Here is a 23,918-nt window from a genome sequence, read left to right as displayed (position 1 = left end):
GGGGGGGCAATTAGGGGCGCCCCCCCCCCCCCGCTTATTCAGCCGCCGGCTGAGTCATTGCGATTTTTGGGGGGACCTTTTTTTCCCACCGCGTGCCCCCCCCCCCCCCCCGGTAAGAAATTCCTGGATCCGCCCCTGCATGCTACGCAATTGTTGGCGGGGAGATTGTCGGTGGAGCAATTGTCGTCGGAGAATTTGACGTCGGAGCAAATGTCGCGGAGCAAATGTCACGGAGCAATAATTGTTTGCGTTTTTTAAGCTGTAGATGTTGGCGGAACAATCATCGGCGGAGCATGTGTCATGGATTCGATTTTTTAACTGCGTTGTTACATGCATTAATCAAGCCTGTTTATGAATTTGTTTATCATTTTTGTTATTAGGGAATGAGACATTGTTACATTCAACTGGACATTCCTAGTCTTACAATATTGTTTTAACAGCTGGTTGACATAAGTCTTTCTTTCTATCTCTCTGTCTTTCTATCTCTCTGTCTATCTTTCTTTTCGCTTATTGGTTTCACGCGCACGCATGATGCCATAAGAAGGACCAATCTACCTCGCTCGTCTCTTATTTTTTTTGTTTAGGCAATAACCGTCGTGCTACAGACATCACAGATAAACGGGCTGATTTTTCAAATTACGGAAAGTGTGTGGATGTGTTTGCCCCTGGTGTTGACATCCCGAGCGCATGGATCGGAGGCCCAGAAGAAACCCGTATACTCAGTGGTACATCTATGGCTTGTCCTCATGTTGCAGGTGAGTACTCTTTAAAGGCCATCTGTACTAGTAGTTTAAAGGAGGGATTAGACCACCCTGCAAGGTCACTGGACAGGTGGTTATCTCATCAACTTAGCTCTCAATTAACATAAGCAAATGAGGGCCATGGGGGACCAATGGTTACCGATTAGGCATTTTTTTTTATATAGAGGGAGCAAGTAGCTACAAGTAGTACAGTGGGGCTTTAATCAACGACTAGTTCATGATAGACGTCGCCATCATAATCAACGTGATAAGAGTGGTGCTGCTGCAGCAGACTGCTGCAGCAACTGAAAAGAACATGCTCTAACCATATTATTATGTAAATAATATCGCTGCCGGTTGCTTGAGTCGACAGGGTGTCAATAGGCGAAACCGGTACCCCATTTCATCAAGGACACGGATTTACCCCAAAAAATAAGGCCACGTATACCTACTTTTCCCCCATAAAATATAAGCCCTTGATTTGAGCTTTGTCAACGACGAATCGTTTATTGGGCGAGAGTTTATTGAGTCGGCGATAGTCATTTGATATGTTTGTATATGTTAGATAATACTTAGTGATCTTTGATATCGGGCCCTTTGAAAGCATTTGAAATTCTCCGTTATCATCTGACTATCATATAACTTTATTGATTCTTGTTAGTCATAAGTCTACGTTAAAGATTTGTAAGAGTGGGCTCAAGTATGAAAAATATCTGATATGAGGAATGATTTATGATGCCTTCTATATCGTTCTAATTTGTGTAGAAAATATTGATGATGGCAACGTTTCTATGGTAGATACAATCATACAAGATAAGATCTTTGATTATCTATGTCACCTATTACGTGATATTGGAACCAACAAACCATCCTATAATGCAATTGTTAAACAGAATATAAAATTGTATTTAAACGGCAAAATCTGATTTGAAAAAAAATATCCACGAATTGCACGATATATCTTAACTGCTAATTCATTTGTTGTTTTTTGGTATTTTTGCTGAATACTACAGGGGCTGCAGCTATCGCACTAGGTAACACACGTGGGCAATCACCAACACAACTCAAGCAGGAGATCATAGACAACGCCACGACAGACGTCATTTCGAAAGTCGGACAACGTTCGCCGAATCGATTACTCTACGTTCCATAGAATACTGTAAATTCCGCCTGGATTACTATACCATAAGAATAACTATAATTAGTGATCACTGTGAGTCTTTGATATAGTATTTTAACAAAGCCGTGTGGATCATAATCAAATGATTGGCTGGGGTAGCTGGGGTAGCTGGGGTAACTAATGCTATACGCATTAGTTGAAATCCCGTGCATTATATTCTTCATGGAAAACAACCTCGTAATAGAACGACACATTTGGCATATACATACTGGCAAATTATGAGTTTCTTTCAGCAGAGTTAATTTCACTGATGCCAAAAGCCCACATGAAATGGAATATAATAGTCTTTATAGATTTATGAAATATATTTGCATGACAAATTCTGCAATTTACTGAATTTCAAATCAACAGTCCGGACGCACAATGTTCTGGGCTATAATTTTTTTTTTCTTCATATCTTTCCCTCCTGGATTTTATTTGTTTTCATTTGCAACAAATTAACAAACCTATTTTCTTCTTATTATTATATGAATAGATTTGCATGATAAATAGACAGAAATACAATACAAAAAGCACGGACATGAAGGTAAAGGTTATCAATAATAGGCTGTATTCTTCTAAGAACGTACATATATTATTTGTAAATGTCCTTGTGAAGTTGTCAGAGTCACTTTTATAACAAATTTCGTGTATTTAATATGTTTGTATCTCTAAATATGTTCCCTAAATATATACATTTTGTTTTTAAAAAAGCCTTTAATGTTGAATGGATAATATTGGTTTATATTAAATAGCACTACTTTTACACATAAAAACAATCAACAAAGAACAACACAATGAAATTTGTACTATATACCAATCAAATTCAAATTTCTCGACCTAATTCCATTCAATAATGTGAAACTAAAATAGGAGAGGTGCAATCATTTTTAGCCAATATTTTATTTTGATGAAAATGTCTTTGCTGCTTCAATATTGGTTTGCTCTTTTTTTATATAATTGCGTTGAAAAACAAGACTTACCGTAAAAATGTTTCCCAAGCGAAAAACAATGTTGGAAGACCAAGGCCTCTCCTTATGAATTTTTATCCTATCCAGAAAATGACGTCTATAAGCAAAAACAAATGGTCTTACTCCTAATTCAGAAAAAAACAAATACATAATAATGATTCAAATTTATAGATGGAAAGTGAGCAGAATAGTGAAAGTGAGAAAAAGAGGGGGAGAAAGAGAGAGGGGCTATTCAGTTAGAATAAAGGTGGAAAACGTGTAGTTGTACAAGTACTAAGCAACTTCCACAGAGCTGCAAAGGCAACCCACATTCTGTCCCTCTTCTTCTCTCTTTGCAGACATAATTATTAGAGATAATTATCTCCGTCTGTATATAGACCTTGTAAATGAGAAAAAGAGAGACCGACAACAAAAAGTAAAGAAGAAAATGAGAGGATGGGGAAAGGCTAAATAAAGAGAAAAGGGAAAGGAGAGATGAAAGATGAAAGAGAGAGAGAGAGAGAGAGATCGTAAGCTACATGCATGCTTAGTGGTATAATGTAATTAGTTTTGTGTATAGGCCTAGGGATGACAGTAAACAAGTTAAAACGGTGTGATTTTGGAAGCATCCGCAAACATTTTACTGATTTGAAAAAAGGGGATATTTATTTGTTTTTCATTTATTTTTTAGAGCAAGAGGTTCCACGCAAAATCTCATATTTTACGATGTTTGCAAACGAATGCATTATTTTCACCTGCTTTGTGAAAATAGAATGCTGCTGTGAAATGTGAATATGTAGGCCTATACGCGATAAGCCAAAATTATGGTTATATATTATTAACCCTGTTTGTGGTAAATATGGGGGTCATTTTCGATTCCGCTAAGAGGGCGATAGACAGACAGGCAGACAGAGACAGGCAGCCACACTGTCACTGAGACAGAGAGAGTCACACACACGCAGAGGGTCAGATAAAACTTCTTCTTCTTTTTCTTCTTCTTTTTCTTCTTCTTTTTCTTTCTCTTCTTCTTTTTCTTCTTCTTCTTCTTCTTCTTTTTCTTAAAAAAAACAAACACCTCTCTCGGCCAGAAGAACGTACGTGCAGAAAAGGCAAAGAGAAAAAAAATTATATTGCCGTGATGACGTCATTGCTTGGAACGAGCTGTACCTGGCGTGTCGAACGAAGCGAAGGCCAAAACCGCGTCTCGATTTTTGTAATATTGGTGGAAAATGCCCGTTTAAAATGATGAGTAAGTGCCAACCTATGTTCTGTTCATTTTGTTTATTTTATTTATTTAAAGAATTCAAAGAAAATATGAAAGCAAATGCATTTAACTCTAGCTCCACTCCGCCCTCCGTCGGTGTGTCGACACGTGAAGAGAGTGTAAGATTATATTGTAGTCCCGGATGCTTCAATTTGTGATGGGTAGATTATAGAAATGGCAAATGAACCTGAATTGTTCGCAACTGTAACCACACTTTGGACCCCTAACTCCGGCGTGGAGATACCTTACTATTAACACACCAGAAATCATCATATATATTCCACAGTTGTTCAAAGACTGGTCATGATTTAAAAGTTGTTATCTTTCTTGCCTGTTTCGTGTCAATTTTCTTCTCTTTTAAAAAAAGTATTTTCCTAAAATAGATAACGAAGACCATTAGGCCTACTAGTCTACACTTTCTCATAGGTTACATGGCAAACCGTTGCACAATTATAAGTGCATACCGACAGTGAGTGTCTGACAAGTGCGTGCGTAAAGTTAGCGACCAAAATTAGTAGGGCGCTGGTCTGAGAATGAGGATTATCCACATATTAAGGAGGATATCCTCTTAAACGTGGACAAATTGCGTCCTCAAAAATAAGGATCGTCGCCATTTTTGCTGACATATTTTGTCATCGGCACTCTCCCGGTTTTCGGGATCCTGAACTGCCCACAAGCGCTGCAAAAAAACAGATTCCGCATAAGAAAATAACCCCAGTCCACCATCTACTTTAATGGGTTGTCCGTCTTCCCGAGGATTTATCGCTCATGACGCGAAAGTCTCTATACAAAGTCAACGTAAATTGCATCAAGAAAATCATTGCGTAATCCGTTTTTCGCATCACCAACGAGTGGATCAGATATATGAAACTTATGTGAAAAATGAGGCAATCCTCATTTTTTGTGGACGAATACGAAGACAATCCTCGTTTATGCAAATGAAAAAGTACTATGAATTTGTTTGAAAAATAAAATCAGAAGTCAGTTGTCATTCCTGGCAAACGGTCGCTTTGTGTGCATTTCCTGGTCGGGGCATGCTTGCTCTAAATCTGTATTAATTGATGTATGCTAATTCAGTCATTAAACAAATTGGCTGGTACATTTATGATTTAGTTATTATTGCCTTCAATGTTTATGTATTTGAAAACAAATGTAATTAGACTATTCTCATTAATCTACAGAATTCAGATCAGCAAAAGGCTGAAGGAAATTTACTTTAAGGAATCTGCTCTCGACTCTCGTCTGTGAACATCTTTCAAGCAAGTCTGATCTGTGAGCGGAGAAATGAAGCATTTCACAGCAGCTACTATATTCAAACATTCATGGGACCAAGTCTCCTCTGCTTTCTGGCAGAAATATCCAGGACCATACAGGTATGTTATTAACCCAGTGACTACTGAAGTCTCTCTTTCCCATAGTCTAAATGGATCGCTCAGAGCCTCAGACACACACGTTGCATTAAAATATGTAGTCAGAAGATTAAAACTATCTTGTCTCAATTTTCAAGAGCTATCCATTTCATTTGACTTCACTTCTATGACATTTCTCCTCAATAGTGTATGAAGAAAATCATTGAAACATATTTCAAATTGTCTTATACTTTTACCAGGACTCATCATCCACATTAAGTGAAGTTGTAATTTTGGAAGTATGTTTTTGTTTGTCTTATATAATTGTGTCCTCGATACATTTAGCAACTTTTGCGTAAAAAAATTCAGTGTCTTTGCCCTAGTCATATAATTTTGGAAATTCTAGTGATAATGATTTGTTTGATTACAAGCAGAAAGTGGATCTGCAATTCTGCATATTGAAATCGGGGAACTATAAAAACCTTTTGTCAAGTAGATTTTTATTGTAATGTGTCGATTCCATGACATTTGCTCCGGCGACAATTGCTCCGCTGTAAATTTCATACACTAATCGAATGGCTAACTTCAACCCTGGATTCAACACTATACCCTACCCTAAACCTAACCCTAAACCTAACATAAAACCCTATTGAAACCCTAACCCTAACCCTACATCTTAGACGAAATAAAGCCCGGAGCAATTGTCGCAGGAGCAAATGTCGTGTCACCAATGTGTCACATTACATTAATGTCAAGGTAACATATTGTATATGTTTGTTGTTGTTTTTTCTCGATACGGTGTGTTTAAAAACCTGCCTTCAGCCGAAAGGCTGTTTTCAGCAAGCCTGTATACAGGAAACAACAACGTTACAAGAAATAAAATCAATATCAATTTATAAAATTATTTACAAAGAAAAAATATAAGTTATAATGAATAGATACCAGCTATATACAACTTGGAAGAAGAAGGAAAAAAAAGGAGAAAGAGAGCTAGTATAGTAGGGAAAATAGACGTTGAAGAAGGAAAACAGGATTAATCAACACAAAACGTATTTGATCGAATCACAGATATCTTTAGAAAGATGTGTTTGGATCCATTTGATAAAAGCTGGTAGTTTGGTTTGTGTTCTTTCAGTTTTAGGGAGGTTATTGAATAAGTGACTGGTAGTGATTACATGTATGTTGCTTTTTTCAAAAGATTGGTGTAGGGTTTGTGAATGCAAATAATCCAGGCAATATTTCTGAGAGAGTGTTGCGTTTGTTAAACTTCAAATTTTGATCTTAATACATTAAGGAACAGATTTAACAACTTGAACATAAAAATAATGAGGTCTTCTTCACCTTTACATTTAAACAATCTGTAGAAACGGTTTCATATAATTCATAAAGAGACTTCTACTGGATCAGGAATCCAACCAATCCTTTTTAGTACTCTGTCTTGAAAGTATTTGGAGCCTTTTCAGAGGCATAGAATCCAGTTTCATCCACACATTGTTACAATAATCAAATTGAGGGTGAATAATTGTTATGTATAAAAGAGTAGCGGTGGTTACTCTTAAGTACGGTCTTATTCTCCTCAGCATAAAGAAATTTATTATGACTTTAGATCAAACAGAATTAATATGTGGCTTCCATGAAAATTCCCTGTCAATAATTACCCAAATAATTTCATTTATTTACCTTGTGTAAGATAATCATTAGTGAATTGCAAAATAACAGTTCTATGATATTTATGATGTATGACAAGGGAATTTTTCTATTGTCATTTGCCTTATATCCTTCAACGTTCCTCAGCTCATTTTCCTACATGTACATGTAGTTCACTATTCTCTCTGATGTACAATCTTTGTTTCAGTAAACATGTGCTCTCTGAAGATGTAGTATCTCGCTACATTAGCCCAGACTGTAAGCTGCACAGCACTCGTTTACTCACCAAGACCAACCGAATGCCTAAGTGGGGCGGCTTTCTCTTTGGAGGAAACTCAAGATTTGTTTCTATCGTTGAGGAGAGCGTTGTGGATCCCGAGAAGAAGACAATGACCACATACACAAGGAATATAGGCTACCAGAATTTCATGGTAAGATTGAATGGCAGGTCATTATGTTATTCACAACATGTATGCGGTTCATGTCATGTAGCTAACTTATCCTAGTTGATACAATGTTCACAATACTGGAGGTTTAAATTCACACAACTTATTTTGTATTGAATATTATTATTACAATCTCACTGTTCTGGGTCATTACTTCTTCTCTTTTCAAGAACTGGGGCCTAATTACCAATCAGGCCGTAGAGTACCAATTTGTAAACAATAACAGAGAGAATAGAATAAATCGGTAGAACAAAATAACAAAGGCCTTGTCCTAAAACTTATCCAGATCTTTTCTTTTTTCCTTTTTTTTTCACATGTGAAATCTCAGGTCAGCATCGATACTCCCATGAAACTTGACTATGTTTTTACAGCTAATATATTAAATATAGAAGGCAATATATAGAAGGCTGAACAGTTAGAGTGCAAAATATCTAAAATATTTTACGTGTGTGAGTAAATATTCAGAGCATGTGAAGAAACTGTTACTGCAAGGTGTTAGAATTTGAGAGAGTACCTCACTCCCCAAATCAGAATAATGATTTACCCTTTATAAAGAATATAATAAAGTGAGGGAATTGAAGGACAAAAATGAAAAAGAGCAGGCAGGAGTAACTTTTGAAATGGCTTTGACAATGTTTTCTTTCTTTTTCTTTATTTTTATGTCTAGGTCCTTGAGGAGAAGTGTGTATTCTCGCAATCAGAAGAGAACAAAGATTGGACACAGCTAGAGAGACATGTGTGGGTCAACTCCAGTCTCTACGGCTTCTCCAGAGCCCTGATGGCTTTCGGTGTAGAGCGCTATAAAGCCAACCTGACCAAGTCTAACAAGGGCATCCAGTACATCGTAGACAAGCTGTTTGTGCCTGAGAAAGTACCTGATACTCTACCTCATGAGGTTTCCAAACTCAGAGACAATGCCAAAGCTAAAGCTCAGAACATGGCTGCCAGAGCTGGAGGAATGGTCCAGTAGTCGTGTCTTAGCCTTAAAGAACTTGGTCCAGCAGTCGTGTCTTAGCCTGAAAGAACTTGGGAATTTGGGACCCTGTATCATGAAAATCATCTTGAAAAGAAAAGAAAAAAAGAACTCTATCTCAATTTCATCAGGATGGTTTGAGAATACAAAATGAGATCTATGATACATCTAAATATTGCACCCCTGCTGCGCAGGTAAAGTATTTTTGGATGCATCGTAGAACTCACTTTTAAGGGATCTCCATACATGCTACAGTTGATTGTATCTTTCTGTCACAAATACTTGATCGTAAGTTGTTAATTGCAAAGATACGACTGATTGAAGGAGATGCCGTTTAGGGTTGACACAATCGATGGCAATCCTTTATGTTACAGGGCAATGATGAGATATCTACCTGTGACAATGATGACTATGGTCCTTTCATTGATATGCATGTACATCTGCACAAGTCAATGCAATCAGATGATTATGTATGATATGTATGGTAAAGACAAGACTGCTTTCTTGTAAAGCTCACCACATATTGCACGATCTGACTGCAATCCGTTATTGGGTGCAATTGCAATATCTCTAGAAATGACAACTTACGCATGTAAAAACCTTTCTAATTGAGGTTCATAATTAAGATTCCAGTAATGCCATTTCTATAAATTTCATATTGCAGATGGATTGTATAGTGTGTGGTGGGCATACATAGATGTCATTGAGTAAACATTCCACAATCGCTACAAAAACGATGATCATGGATGATAGCGGGTTGTGTCTCAACATAGTTTATAACATTTGTTTCATTAAACTGCAATATGACAATTGGAAATCATTACATGTTTGAGGGCTTTATGAACAAAGTGAATATATATTGCAGCTTTTTAGTGATGCCTGATCCACCAGTGGTGATGCGAGATGTTACATGTACATGTATGCTGGGCTGCACAGTGACGTTTCCCTGCAGTTGTACTTGAACCTGGGGTTCAGTGCTTAGTATATATGGGTACTATGTACACAGTACCACCCACTAGTTTGAGCCATTAAATCATAAAACGTGTTGGCATCTATCCAAAAAGCTCATCTTAAGAGGTGAAATATATTTAATTTTGACCGAATACTCTGGTTTATGAACTTACTTTAATCTTGCCTGGTAAAATTAGATATAGTAAAAAGAAATTTGTTCAAAAATGTTGAAAACTTGTGGTAGAAATCACTAAAAACCATTCTTGATACATGTTGTTGTGCGCATGGTGCCTAAAACAGTTTTCAAGGTAATCAACTTTGCTTTGTTGAGGAATGAAACATTTTTTAGAATCATTTTTAAAGACGACTTGAAAAGGAAAAGTTGTAAACCTGTGTAAAGATCACTGGGGTGATCATGCATGTTTGACCTTGCATCGACATTCCAGTGGGAAATTTATTCTTATACATACATACATACATAACACTCAGGTTTATATCTAGTTAGCTGATTTTAATTCTAATCCAGTGGTTAGTAAAATGCACGTGCAGGAAACTGTTAGACTGTCTTGATATTTATCTATTCTTTATTTTTTATTTTGTCATTTGTACCCATGTATCTTTCTTTTCCATGGGCAGCAAATCAAGATATTGTTCTTGTATATGTTCAAATGAACTAGCCATTTGTTCGTTCGTTTTGAAGTAGAAAAAGACACCTACATGTACACCAAATTTCACATAGAAAATATTTATAGCCAAATTTAACAAAGCAACAAGATTGTTTTAAGCCATAGTTGACTCTTGAAAGTATTTTAGAACAATTGCTCACAATCTTTGAAGCAGGCATGAGGTTAAACATGGTTGCAGATATTCTTTAAAGTTGACAATGTTGCTGTTTTAAAAGCAGACTTTGATGTAACACCAGTTAAGATGATGCAAACTAAATGAAAGTAATTACACATTGCTCTTCTTGGAAATACATTAAAGTAGTTTTTCGCCATGTAATATATTTAGCCACGTACTATGTCATTGGTAACTGTAGATAAGATGAGTTGCTTGATTTGCTAAATATTTTTATACTGGTATAGACAGATAACTTTAGTACTAAACTTTAGGTAAGGTACAATTATTGAGACTCCAAATCTATAAAAATGAATAATTTTTACTTGTTCTTTATTTGTTTGCGAAATCTATTTACCAATTGCCAAGTCCATGTGGAGTTATCCAGTATCCACATATTCTGATATCGCGGCATGCTACATGCAGAAATTCCAATCCAAAGTAATAAAGAATTTATCCACAACTTTATTTGTAGATAATAGAGATATTTTAAAGAATTTTTATTTGAAACTGAATAACAAAGTCCATGTATACCTAATTGTTTGATGTGGTAATTCTTTTACTGATCTGTTTTAGAGTGTGAGCATTTCACTGCTAGAGGTGATCATTACTGTATCATTATGTACTGGCAAGTCTATTATATGACAACGCAATTATTATTCATATGAGTTTATGGCATCGAAACCTGTTTTATTACTTTGGATCTATCGTTGAGTGGAATTATCCAAGAGGGTATTTTGTCATGTTTTAAGTTTTTATAATGAAAAGGGAAAGAGTAGGTTTTGATGTGGGTTTTTCTTTTAACATGATGTGTTCAGTTAAAGGAGATACATTTTCATTGTATTGTTCATTTGTGGTATTTTTTTCATCTTCAAAATTATATTTTGATGAAATCTGGATTTACATTTTGAATCTTTGAATTTGTTATTTTGCATTGAACAAGTCTGTAATAGAATTCAGAGTATTATATTATTGTTAAAGATGTACATCAGGTGTGTATCTATTACAAGGTGTACATCTATTACAGGAACGTTGATATTATATATGCTGCAAAATTAGTTGTATTATAATCTTTAAACTGATTTGATATGTTTTAATGTCTTTATGTAAAGAAGGAGTGTATTGTGTATCCATTTGTTCAGAGTATGTACACCTGTATACTTTTAAAAATCTGCAGAGAGAATTGTTAAAAGAAGTGCCTTTTGGCTAAACATCCACAAAAGCAAATAATAATAATTATAGTGGGTTCTTTGAAAGTGCTCATGTCTGTCAGACTCCACACTCCTGGCACTCCATAATTATTGCCCCTGCTTTAAAATGGCTGTCTTGTAGGCACTCTAGCAGTTCAATGACTTAAATCCTGCCAGGTGCCCATTTACCTCACCTGGGTCAAGTGTGGCAAATGTAGATTTTAATGTCTTGCCAAATATTAGAGGTGTTTTAAGGATTACTAAGTCCTTGATTTGAAAGTAAGGGTAGAGTTCACCCAAAGTTCATCCCTGGATGATGTGAAAAGGGGTATTTTTTCCTCAATGATTCGTCCTTGAAATGCTACCCTGTTTTACAGTCTGCTTTTCTCTCATTCTAATAGTGAGATTAATTGCATAAAAATGTTTTTGTTTCATGTTTAGTGGGTGATTGTGAACTCTAAAAATAGTCATGTGTTGTACAGAGTGGACACCCTTTGCTAGGAACTTTTTTTTCTGCAATAGGTAGTTGTCGAAAGAGTATATTGTTTAGAAAAAACAAGGAAAAGTGTATTCCTTTTTTTTTGCCACCAAGCCACTACTCTCCTCCGATCCTTTTTGTCAATTTCAGTTTATTTTGACACTCTGAATGAGATGTGTATATAGATGAAATACTTTATAAAGATTTATGGAGAACAAAGTTGGTCCTTGAAATGACCAGCCCCTTTGAGATAAAATAAAACTATAAAGATTCATTTCATAATGAATATAAATGTGTGTTTTTGCTGTATTTCTTGTGTCCATTGCCTCTAATATTAAGCCATTTTGAAGATAGCACTTGCATATATGACCCCGAAATATTCACAGATCCTTTAAACATGATGAAGTCCCACCTTGTGTATTGTAGAATAATCACTGCCAAAGTAATGGAGGTGCTTGTTTTAACTCTTTAAAAGAATACTTCCACCTGTGTATCATAGAATGTACTGCCGGTGGATAAATGATTAATGATTCCATAACTTTCCTGAACACGTATCTAGCAGTCGGTTCGATAAGTTTTATAGTTTTGTACAAATGGCCTTATCTGCTCATGCTCAGATATTTTACTCTGAAGTGACTTATCCTTGTGATGAATATATACCATGACCCTGTTTCATGAAACTTGCTATTAATAACAAATTCTAAAGTTATATGACAAATTAGCTCTCGATAATCAGATGCCACGATTTTAGTAGCTTATAACAGTTATGTAACTTGTTATTAATAACAAGTTTTATGAAACGGGCCCATTTTCATCCTCAACACAATCCTAAAGACTATCGAAAGACGAGGTAATCTCAATAGCCCTTTGCGTTACCTTTGGAAATGTGCAAACATGACAATAACCATGATGACGTATTATATAATACAGCTCTGCCTCTTTTTCTCTGTCTCCGCCCGTCTCTCTCTCTCTCTCTCTCTTCTCTCTCTCTCTCTCCCCCCCCCCCCCCCTCTCTCTCTCTCTCTCCCCCCTCCCTCTCTCTCTCTTTCTCTCTCTCTCTCCTTCTCTCTCTCTCTCTCTCTATCTCCCCTCTCTCTCTCACTCCCTCCCCCTCTGACTCTGTTATCAGAGCTGTCATATCCACACATCTAAATATTGTCGCGAAGTTCTGGGCAGGGGTGGGGGAGGAGTAATCTGACGTATTTCTATACTGGATAAACCACCTGACTTTTCGAGTAACCAGTAATTATTCAGCCTCTCATTTTAGCATACACACCCTCTACATTTCAAAATCATAACCGTCATGAAACATTTTAAAAAGAAGAAACAACCACTGAAAAAGTATTTGATATAGAATGCTGTCATATTTATATATTCTATTTATGAGGATTATAATGTGAATTATGAATAATTCTTACATAGAACGGTTTCTACTTTCACAAAACGCACTCATTGTTTACATTTATCAATATTTTGACCAAGTTCAAGCAGCTTCAAGTCATTTATCCAGGAAATAATTCATTTTTTCGGACAAAATATGCATATTATAATTACATGACATTAGCCACAATCCCTCTACATGGCTTCAGTTCAGACATTTTCTCGATTATATTTGTCTTCTCTTCTTTCTTCTTTTTTTAATTTTAAAGATTTGTCAGTAGTCAACACTTTGAGAGGAACCTAATAATACCACTGAAAATTTGCATTTCCTTTACACCAGAATAACATGGAAATAACATGGAAACATGAAAAGAAAAAATAATAATAGAATTTGCATTAATAATCGATGAGATTGCATGCCCCTACCCCATCGTGAAATTCGTCATCTATTTGTTATTCTTACATTACATAAACACAATACTGTAAAGACTTCCACGGTAATCATCAACATTTGCTTGTACTATTACGTCACAATCCTGTTCTTACCTTCAAAAACTGAAAGAAAAAACATAGAAGGACTTCAAAACATAACTTGGAAGACAATAAAATACCCCGTTGATACTCTATTGTGAGGTAAGTAACGTACCGTTTTATAAATAATGTCAGCCCTTTTGTGGACACAATAATATGGAAGGGATATTTTTACGATACTTTCTTGTCGAGATTGTGAGACTTTTCATCTGCATATTGTTTTCTTGGATAACGTCTGTATTTATCAGATTTATATGAAAACATGCGTTAGGCAGAATGCTCGACATTCTTCAATACGGAAATCTAAAAATAAAAAATAATAAAAAATAAAAAAGGTGCATCTGTCGTGAATGTCGTCATTATTTATAAATACAAAAATATACATACTAATATCAAGTTAAATGGTCAAAAACGAACAGTGATAGAAGTGAGTGCATTTGTTTGGCAAGCACAATATTCATATGGAGTTCATTTAAACAAAAAATTCTGTCGATATCATAGAAGTAAGAAATACTGATATACCCACCACAGTAGATATCAATACTACCCTCTACGTCTAGTTTTGTACCAATGCATAACGGGACAAAGTGTATGTGATTTTGGGGAAAAATATATCCCTTTGAAGAAAAAGAAGAAACAAAATATTGTCCATAAAAGTCATTCATGTCTTAATGACCCAGCATTCTGATGGTTATACGAAATAGAATATATTATAAAAAATATACTAAGTCAGCCTTTATTTGTCGTTTCCATGGAACTGCTTTACAACTATGAAGGTTTATGACTGATCAGAAAATATATTAAGTCGTCTGAAAATGTCCAAGCTTAGCTATAACATGACCTGATATCAATGTGATCTTGATTCTCTACCGACTCACAGTGACCCGATATCAATGTGATCTTGATTCTCTACCGACTCACAGTGACCCGATATCAATGTGATCTTGATTCTCTACCGACTCACAGTGATCCGATATCAATGTGATCTTGAGTCTCTACCGACTCACAGTGACCCGATATCAATGTGATCTTGATTCTCTACCGACTCACAGTGATCCGATATCAATGTGATCTTGATCTCTACCGACTCACAGTGACCCGATATCAATGTGATTTTGATTCTCTACCGACTCACAGTGATCCGATATCAATGTGATCTTGATCTCTACCGACTCACAGTGACCCGATGTCAATGTGATCTGGATTCTCTACCGACTCACAGTGACCCGATATCAATGTGATCTTGATTCTCTACCGACTCACAGTACAAGTTTAAGGTAACTTTGTTACGTTTAGAGTACAACACGGTTATATAAATATCATACGCAATATCGCATCGCTATTTGATCGCAATGTATATACAGAATACCTACATCATATAAATATTTATTTCCATATATCGTACTTTCATGAGCATTTCCCGTTCGATTCACTTTGTAAGTTCACAAAAATATACAAGAATTAAAAAAATTGATTTAACAAAATGAAAGTCCATAAAACAAACATATTGATTCATCGATGTTGTTCATATTGTGTTGCCTACGCCTTTTAAGTTCAGAATGACTTTGGTTTATATAATAAATACATCAAAAGCATATGTACATGCTGCAGTTTCATTTGTTAAAAAGACAATACTTTCTCAATTTGTGCGATAACTATATACTGGTTGTAACCTACATAACATTCTGAAAAGCATGTTATTGCGTCAACCTAACTCGTTCGTTAAAGAGAAACGCCGTAATGCAACGATCCTCGACTTTGTTACTAGATTTATTTTTAATTTCAATCTAAGATTTCATTAGAACTTGTTTTTCAAAATATGGCTGTCTTTTGTCCCCAAATCGATCTGTTCATTTCAGTCAATATGGTGAAATGATGATGATGATGATGATGATGATGATGATGATGATGATGATGATGATGATGATGTTGATGATGATGATGATGATGATGATGATAATTATTTTAATGTAACGATGTTATGTTCACAATAGTACTATAGGACTTAATATCGCATGACCAACATGACCAACTAACCAAGCAACGCAGACGGTTATCATTATGAGGAGGGACACCTGAAATACATTTAGATTAAGTACTATATAATTGGTTGACATAATACATTTGGATATGTAACACACAACTGGTACATTTGATATGATAAACAAATGAAATAATTTGGCCAATTTATACATTATCATAATGCATAGTACTACATATAGCTATTAATACTTGTTTTCATAATGCTGACTGACGAAACCTTGTACAATAATGAAAATAATCATATTTTCTCTTAGTATATACAAATTACAGGAATCATGATCATTACAGCATGTATTTGTTGTTCTGTGCGACGAGGGCTCTGTTCCGTAAAAACGGTAAAACAAATTTGAAAAGTGTTTTGACTTACTATTTCAATTAAAGGAATAATGCTGATCCCTTTTTTTTCATTTCCCTTTGTCATCTGTTTATTCAATGACGAAAAATAAATCAATGAAGATGGTCCTTTATTTTAAATGTCTAAGGGGGAGAATTCTGTTCCCACGCACCTCGCTGCTATTTATTCCTTTTGAAGAAATTACAAACAGTTTCAAGTTGAATGATTACGTTTGTTTAATATACACATGACTTGTGCGTCCAGCTTATTCAAGTATTCTGATGCATGTTGAAAGTAAAAATAAGATAAATGCATCCAAATCATTTATCTTTCATTTAGATAACGCCTTAACAGTTACATGATTTGAAGGTGATCCGTCTGGTTCAAATTCAAATTTTAACGTTTTTTTTAATTTTATTGAATGAATTGTGGATATCGAATTTGCCATTGTCAATTACCGTAATAACAGGACCAAGGGAATAACTTTTTTTTCCCGAAAGAAAGTACTGTATATAAAACTCATAAGGCACATGAATATAATCTGTGAAAGGAAAGAAACTCAATCCAATAATATAGGACCAACGCATGTTATCTCCTATAAACATCTTTTATCATGTGCACTGTAATTTACGGCACTAAACAAATAGACAATTAGTGAGTTGTTATGTAACCTCATAAAAGGGTGCATTCATTTCCGTTGTGATTCAGAAACATTCATAACATTATATTAATACAAATAATAAAATGCTTAGGTTGAGCGAGCTCTTAGGAGCTGTTGTTATGGAGGTCCCTTGTAAACTGTTTTAATATGATTATGAATCAATTTTTATTAAATAATGCTATTGTGGCAATTATATTATATCTTGGGATAATCATGCTAGATTTTCTGTTCTACTCTGGTATTGTGATTAATCATAACAGATCTTTGTATATGGTTTTACAACATCAACCATACATCTTCTTGATTTTGAAGGTTTTCAGAATCTTTCTATCAATATCTTTATATAAGCACACCAAATGGGTGGAAATATATGACCTATGTTGCACTGGAAGTGAAACAAATTTGTGCGTAATAATTTCATATTTCATTCTAATTGTTGGTCGCTGAGTTCAATCACATTGATTACAGTATTAAGCCTAAGTATGGACACGATCATATAGCCTTGTCACTAGACTTACAATATGCATATACCCGTTTGATATAAACGCTTATTTAACATTGATAAACAGAGATTATGCCTACAAACCTGTCATACATCCAGAAAATGGCGCCAATGTTATCACATCGTCTGTTCTGCAGGTGTGAGCATCGGCACCAAGTCTACAAAAGCAACCTCTATCTAGTAAAGATAGTACCATTGGTACGCCGTCTTACAATGTGACATTTGTGACATCAACCAAGGAGTCTATATAATATCTCCTTGCACAAACTATACACAATCTGATCATTAACATAATTATACAAGTTACATTTGACTAGTACCGTTCGTGTTCTTTCGACGTCAGCTATATCGGTGCACAGTAACGTCACTTCATCTATACCCGTTCCTTGTCATGTCATGACTATCTTTTGGCAGTAGAGTTTTGTCTTTCTTTCTTTCTTTTGAACCAATCGGCAGATCTTTTGTTACGTTCACATACGTTTTTAATCATCTCATCATTTCATCTCTAGGCACCACTGAGTATGCTACTGATGAAACCATAACCGATGACGATCGCGTGGTTGCATCACCGACATCAGTGACATCCGCAGCTTGTAGCAACCATTTGTTCGAAGTCCTTGATGACCACGTTCTTCTCCTCGTTCAAATAGAGCACCGAGAGACCAGTGAAACTGTTGGGTACACAGCAAGGACTTGGAATCCGTCTTCCATCTCTGCGTTTCATTTTCCTGGTATGTAGAATAGCTTGTACGGCAGCATGATTGGTCCCGTTGAAGTGAGAGTCGAGGGGGAAGGGGCAGTACCCTTCACAGAAATTGCTGTGGTACGCTGTTGGTGATAAACGGACAAAAAAGTGAAAGAATATTATTGGTTAGTTGAGACAACATTTTGTTTCAAATAATGAGGTATTTTCACCTAAATTCTGAAGTTTCCAAGTTTTCTTGTAAAAGATTTGTTTAATACATAATTTTACGTACAATTAATGACTAAAATCTAACAATTGGGGGAAGGGGAACCCATTAAAAAAAATGAAAAAATGAAGAAAAAATACACCTCTTTCGAGTGAGGTTGCTAAAAACTGGAAAATATCTATTGTCACTTTTAGGAATTTTCGATCACTGACTTAAGATATATTCTTTGAGTTGATTGTAAAACTTAACCAGTAAGATGGAGATCAATATTCGCTCCCATTCCATCGCTTCGCCCTTTCACATTAGTATTAACCCCCCCCCCCACACCCCCTCCTCCAGCGCTAACATCCGCCAAAGTAATCACGTGATCCTCAAACTACGTTACTCCTCCTTGTTCCGTGAACCATAGATTGCACATCATTTTACGACGGGAAAGAAGATAAACGGAATAGGAAAATATATTCCAGCGCTAATAATATACGTAAAGGTACCATTGAGAATTATTTATTGGTATACGTCATATCATTGATTGAGTAACTTATTTCAATTGAAGTCATTAATATTTCTATTTTTATCAGCTGGAAATGATGGCCAAACGAGTTTGTATTTTTGAGCAGCCTTCGACTGAATGAACAGCTATCCCCATCTTGTCAGTTTTCGCACCTCGATTTACGAATTTAAAACGTGACATCCCCACAGTGATTATTATAATGGTTTTCATCTCTCTTCATCATATATTCTTCATATGAAACAACATTCTGTCCTGGCTGTGTGAACATGTGATAGACGGAGGAAAACAGTTTTTAAAGGGGAAGTCCACCCTGATTTTACGTTGGGGTGTTTTGTTTCCTTTTCTTGTTTTCTTCTTTCATATATAAAAGCGGCATAATTAGAGATACTGATCAGCGAAAACTGAGGATATATTCGGTGAAGCATAAAAAAAGCGATATAGAGGTCTAAGGATCGATTCAGTCGATGAAAAAAAGCTTTGTAATTGTGTAGTGCGGTAACATCTTTCTATTATGTGATTGTGATATAGTTTTGTCCTATACATTGTGAAATATTGAATAAGGAATTGTGTTGTATTTATTTTTGTTTATCAAATGATAAAAAAAAAGCTTTGTTATAATTATGTTGCAGTTTTGTATAACTATGTTATGTTCGAAAAAGAATTGGAGTTTTTGAGAAATAAAATCAATGAATACAAACAAAAAAGAAATTGGCAACTCTGTGATTTACCTTTCGAGCATCTCTTCCATTTATTTTTTTTGCTTAGGCCTACATGAAATTCAGGAATTTCTGTTTTTTCGTGAAACATGTACCGTAGCTATATCATTGCATCCTTGTTGTACACATCTCCTCCATCAAAAAGCATTTCTTTGAACTTCATGAGAACAAAGAAAATAAAATTTTATGGATTTCTGACGAGCCATATTGGAATAAATGCTTGCATGGCGAATCACAGAGTTGCAAATGATGTGCGTTTGATCAAATAAAATTTTAGTTTTCATAACCGTCTTATCCTTTACTTGCTACCCCATATACCAAAAAGGGCAGTTGGTGAGTTAGTTATCTTTAAGGGCAGTAGGTGAGTTAGTTATCTTTAAGGGCAGTAGGTGAGTTAGTTATCTTTAAGGGCAGTAGGTGAGTTAGTTATCTTTAAGGGCAGTTGGTGAGTTAGTTATCTTTAAGGGCAGTAGGTGAGTTAGTTATCTTTAAGGGCAGTTGGTGAGTTAGTTATCTTTAAGGGCAGTAGGTGAGTTAGTTATCTTTAAGGGCAGTAGGTGAGTTAGTTATCTTTAAGGGCAGTAGGTGAGTTAGTTATCTTTAAGGGCAGTTGGTGAGTTAGTTATCTTTAAGGGCAGTAGGTGAGTTAGTTATCTTTAAGGGCAGTAGGTGAGTTAGTTATCTTTAAGGGCAGTAGGTGAGTTAGTTATCTTTAAGGGCAGTAGGTGAGTTAGTTATCTTTAAGGGCAGTAGGTGAGTTAGTTATCTTTAAGGGCAGTAGGTGAGTTAGTTATCTTTAAGGGCAGTAGGTGAGTTAGTTATCTTTAAGGGCAGTAGGTGAGTTAGTTATCTTTAAGGGCAGTAGGTGAGTTAGTTATCTTTAAGGGCAGTAGGTGAGTTAGTTATCTTTAAGGGCAGTAGGTGAGTTAGTTATCTTTAAGGGCAGTAGGTGAGTTAGTTATCTTTAAGGGCAGTAGGTGAGTTAGTTATCTTTAAGGGCAGTAGGTGAGTTAGTTATCTTTAAGGGCAGTAGGTGAGTTAGTTATCTTTAAGGGCAGTAGGTGAGTTAGTTATCTTTAAGGGCAGTAGGTGAGTTAGTTATCTTTAAGGGCAGTAGGTGAGTTAGTTATCTTTAAGGGCAGTTGGTGAGTTAGTTATCTTTTATCTGACTTTCACTGCACATGTCATCATGTTATGCTTTCATTCAAATCAACATGTCCAAAGATAAAACTCCCCCTTTTTTCAAAATGAAAAAAAAACAAACCTTTATCAGCAAAGCATTTGAAAACAAACAATAACTACAGCAAGATATCATAATAAAGGAATATCAAACTTCCTTCAACTTATGCAGTGGCTGTTCTAGAGGGGAGGGGGCTTGGGGCTCTACCCCCCCCCCCCCCAAAAAAAAAAAAAAATCCTATTAACAAAAAAATATATTAATAAAATGCTTGATTATAAGGAATTTAAACGGGGCACATGTAGTAGAAATTGAATAAAAGAACCCATAAGCGCCCCCCCCCAAAAAAAAAAAGAAGAAGAGGAACAAGAAGAAGCAAACAAAGAAACAAATCCAGAGTCGCTCCTGGAATGAAGATCAAGTTCGTAGTGTGGGTGGTGTATACACGTGGTAAAGTGACAAGAGTTGGAAAGCTTTCCTCGTGTTGGTGACGAGAGTGAGTGCACACAAGGGAACGTCTTACAGTCCACGTATTTCATTATTTATTCATAAGTAGATATGAGATGGGATCATATCACTTTCAGGTCATTACGTAAACACTACTGACGATATGGAGAATGACGTTATACAGTTATAACAAGTTATTCACATTTGTTTTTTCTTCTTCCTGAAGTTGCGAAAGTTTACCGGCACTTTTGAAGGCGTTTACAGCTACATTTTTTCACATTTTCAGATATAAAAGGTAAGATGATATAATGTATAATTATTTGTCTATAGTTTTAATACATTGATGTCGGAATAACTTTTTGTCCCTTTCGTTGTATTTTCATTCTTTATTCCTATCTTCGCTGATGTAATCAGAACCACCCTCCCTCCATTCACAGAGTGAGTTAACTATCAGCATGAAAATAACAGGATAAGTGTTCACACACTTTTGGATTTGAAGTAGTAAAAACCTATGGAGAGAATTTTGTGGAGGTGAAGATATCATTAGGAAAGAGAATCATGCGAAAGTATTTATAACATGAAAATTTTAAAAAAGAATGCACAAACTATCGCTATAGGTGGTCAAACCCTCGAATCGAAGAACTGTAGATGAGATCAGAAGAGACGGCAATAGAAATAGTTGCAGCTTACTTTTGTCTGAAAATGGACTTTGAAGGTAAGGGCTTCATCTACGACAATAATGGAATCTATAAGCTACAAGCTTTTGGGAACAAACAAATGTTTAAACTTCATCACCCCACAAAACCGTATTATTCCGTTATCCAACGCAGCTCTATAATGGAAAATAATAATTTTCACATGCACTGCGAAAGAGAGGAAAGAGATAGAAGAGGGCTGGGGAGGGGGAGGGGAGGAGGAGGGGGAGGAACAGGAGCAGGACGATAGAGAGAGGAAAGAGATAGAAGAGGGCTGGGTAGGGGGGAACAGGAGCAGGACGATAGAGAGAGGGCTGGGGAGGGGGAGGAGAAGGGGGAGGAACAGGAGCAGGACGATAGAGAGAGGAAAGAGATAGAAGAGGGCTGGGTAGGGGGGAACAGGAGCAGGACGATAGAGAGAGGGCTGGGGAGGGGGAGGAGGAGGGGGAGGAACAGGAGCAGGACGATAGAGAGAGGAAAGAGATAGAAGAGGGCTGGGTAGGGGAGGGAGGAACAGGAGCAGGACGATAGAGAGAGGGGAGAAAGACAAAGAATTGTTCAAAGTAGGAAGGGAGCGTAATAATAACAGCAATAATTATAATTATAATAATGATAAGAGGAAGAATAATAAGAAGAAGAAGAACTAAGAAGACATTTTATTTTTTTTACATTTAATTCAAAACATAGATTGAAGAAAATAATTTGCAAAGCATTCAGAAGGAAGTACGGGCCCCATGGTGTAATTATATTTGACATAACGGTCTGATGTGGGGGCGTTGTAACGATCTTGTATTAAAGTTTTATCGAACATTAAAACGATGCGTAGGCGTGCTAGGCGACTGGTGCCTAGCCCCAGGATACTGCTGGCTCGTATCAAGCACTATTTTATTTTTTTCACATTTCCTGGTCAACTGTCTATATGTCAACTATTTTAAACCGTTTCTATTTCTTTTTTCGCATTACTGCTATAAATTGTCTTTATTTAGATGTAAACAAGGTATAAACACGGACCAGATAGGTGCCGTGAATTTTTCCACATGAAGGGGAAATGATTTATCTGCAAAGGAAACTATACACTATCGGTTATCAACCTATTATTATCAAGAACATCAATGTTGCAGAAACATGGTTTCATGAAACATTGTTCAGGAATCCTTAGGGAAGTTACTTAACATTTTTAAGATTCAGGGTGAATGTCATAACATCAGACCAACAAGACAGAAAACATACAAGCATCCAGGAAAATAGGCTCAAAATCCATTTGACAAACGCCTGTATAATTACTTAAATAAACAGTGGTAGGGATATTTCACTTTAAACAATTACCATTTTTTCGGAAATTCACTTAGGACATTTCTTGACATTTTCTTGACATTTGATAAAAACGCCAGTCCGATTCACCCATTTTTTGTAATGGAATGCCTCTAACTGAAATTTGAAGAAAAAACGAAAAAAATATTGTTTTCCATTATTAGGATTGTCTAGTAAAATCAGGTCAATATTGATAAAGGTTAATGATGCCCGTTATTAAACCCCACACTCTTCCCCTTCTCTCTCTCTCTCTCTCTCTCTCTCTCTCTCGTTCTCTCTGTCTGTCTGTCTCTGTCTCTCTCACTCTCTCTCTCTCATTCTCTCTATACCCATGTCGGTCTTTTTATTTTTGGTGGGTTTGTCATTTTCTGTTTTTCTTCCTCTAATAACTATTGAACCGGTATAAAAATACTTCGATGGCATAAAACCCACACTTGTAAATCCAATATAGGAGAAAAGGACAGTTTTGATAAAATTTCAACTTTTATTTCATTCATTATGAGAGAATAGAAAAGGAAGCCCTTAAAACACTATGGAATTGCTGACTTTGGAGGAAATCCAGCCCTAACACGTGTCACACATAGAATTGTTGCGTCACATCTGATTGTTGCTTGTTGCCTATGGAGTTACTCGCTAACGCAAGACTGCGTCAGTGACTGAGGCGGTCTTTGACGCGCCATGTATATAAGAGCCATTGTCTACAAAGGGCCTTGCA

At 36.0% G+C, this 23,918-nt stretch overlaps 2 protein-coding genes and 1 long non-coding RNA gene across 4 annotated transcripts in view; 2 read left to right on the top strand and 1 right to left on the bottom strand.

Annotated features, from left to right (window-relative positions):
* Positions 1–602: 602 nt before the first annotated feature.
* Positions 603–2,612, top strand: LOC115923952. The gene is made up of 2 exons (XR_004064088.1): positions 603–755; positions 1,754–2,612. It is a non-coding gene; the product is annotated as an uncharacterized LOC115923952 (long non-coding RNA).
* Positions 2,613–3,967: 1,355 nt separating this feature from the next.
* LOC115918621 (PRELI domain-containing protein 1, mitochondrial-like) lies at positions 3,968–9,575 on the top strand. Its single transcript, XM_030985294.1, has 4 exons — positions 3,968–4,098; positions 5,295–5,486; positions 7,318–7,540; positions 8,223–9,575. Exons 2-4 carry the CDS (start codon positions 5,398–5,400, stop codon positions 8,523–8,525), a joined length of 615 nt encoding a protein of 204 aa, XP_030841154.1. The 5' UTR covers positions 3,968–4,098; positions 5,295–5,397; the 3' UTR covers positions 8,526–9,575.
* A 3,751-nt stretch (positions 9,576–13,326) lies between these two features.
* Positions 13,327–23,918, bottom strand: part of LOC100891353 (bone morphogenetic protein 7) — a 52,953-nt gene continuing 42,361 nt past the window's right edge. The window contains exons 3-4 of one of the 2 annotated variants that reach the window (XR_004064087.1): positions 14,780–18,263; positions 13,327–14,736 (exon numbers count right to left, since the gene is read on the bottom strand). Coding sequence is in view for 1 of the 2 variants with exons in the window: in XM_030985293.1 (XP_030841153.1) it covers positions 18,010–18,263 (254 nt within the window). In the remaining variant the exon portion in view is untranslated. Of the gene's footprint in view, positions 18,264–23,918 lie in introns of both variants that reach the window. The other variant, XM_030985293.1, reaches the window with a different exon arrangement.

This window comes from Strongylocentrotus purpuratus, unplaced genomic scaffold, assembly GCF_000002235.5.
Source record: "Strongylocentrotus purpuratus isolate Spur 01 unplaced genomic scaffold, Spur_5.0 spur5_scaffold_15, whole genome shotgun sequence".
In the NCBI taxonomy this organism is placed as follows: Eukaryota; Metazoa; Echinodermata; class Echinoidea; order Camarodonta; family Strongylocentrotidae; genus Strongylocentrotus; species Strongylocentrotus purpuratus.
This window is presented reverse-complemented; position numbering and strand designations above follow the sequence as displayed.

Excerpts from the sequence above, each read along its gene's own strand:
- LOC115918621 (XM_030985294.1), top strand. The coding sequence starts at position 5,398 with ATGAAGCATTTCACAGCAGCTACTATATTCAAACATTCATGGGACCAA. Across the intron at positions 5,487-7,317 it reads AAATATCCAGGACCATACAG|TAAACATGTGCTCTCTGAAG; the intron begins GTATGTTATTAA and ends TCTTTGTTTCAG. Across the intron at positions 7,541-8,222 it reads TAGGCTACCAGAATTTCATG|GTCCTTGAGGAGAAGTGTGT; the intron begins GTAAGATTGAAT and ends TTTTATGTCTAG.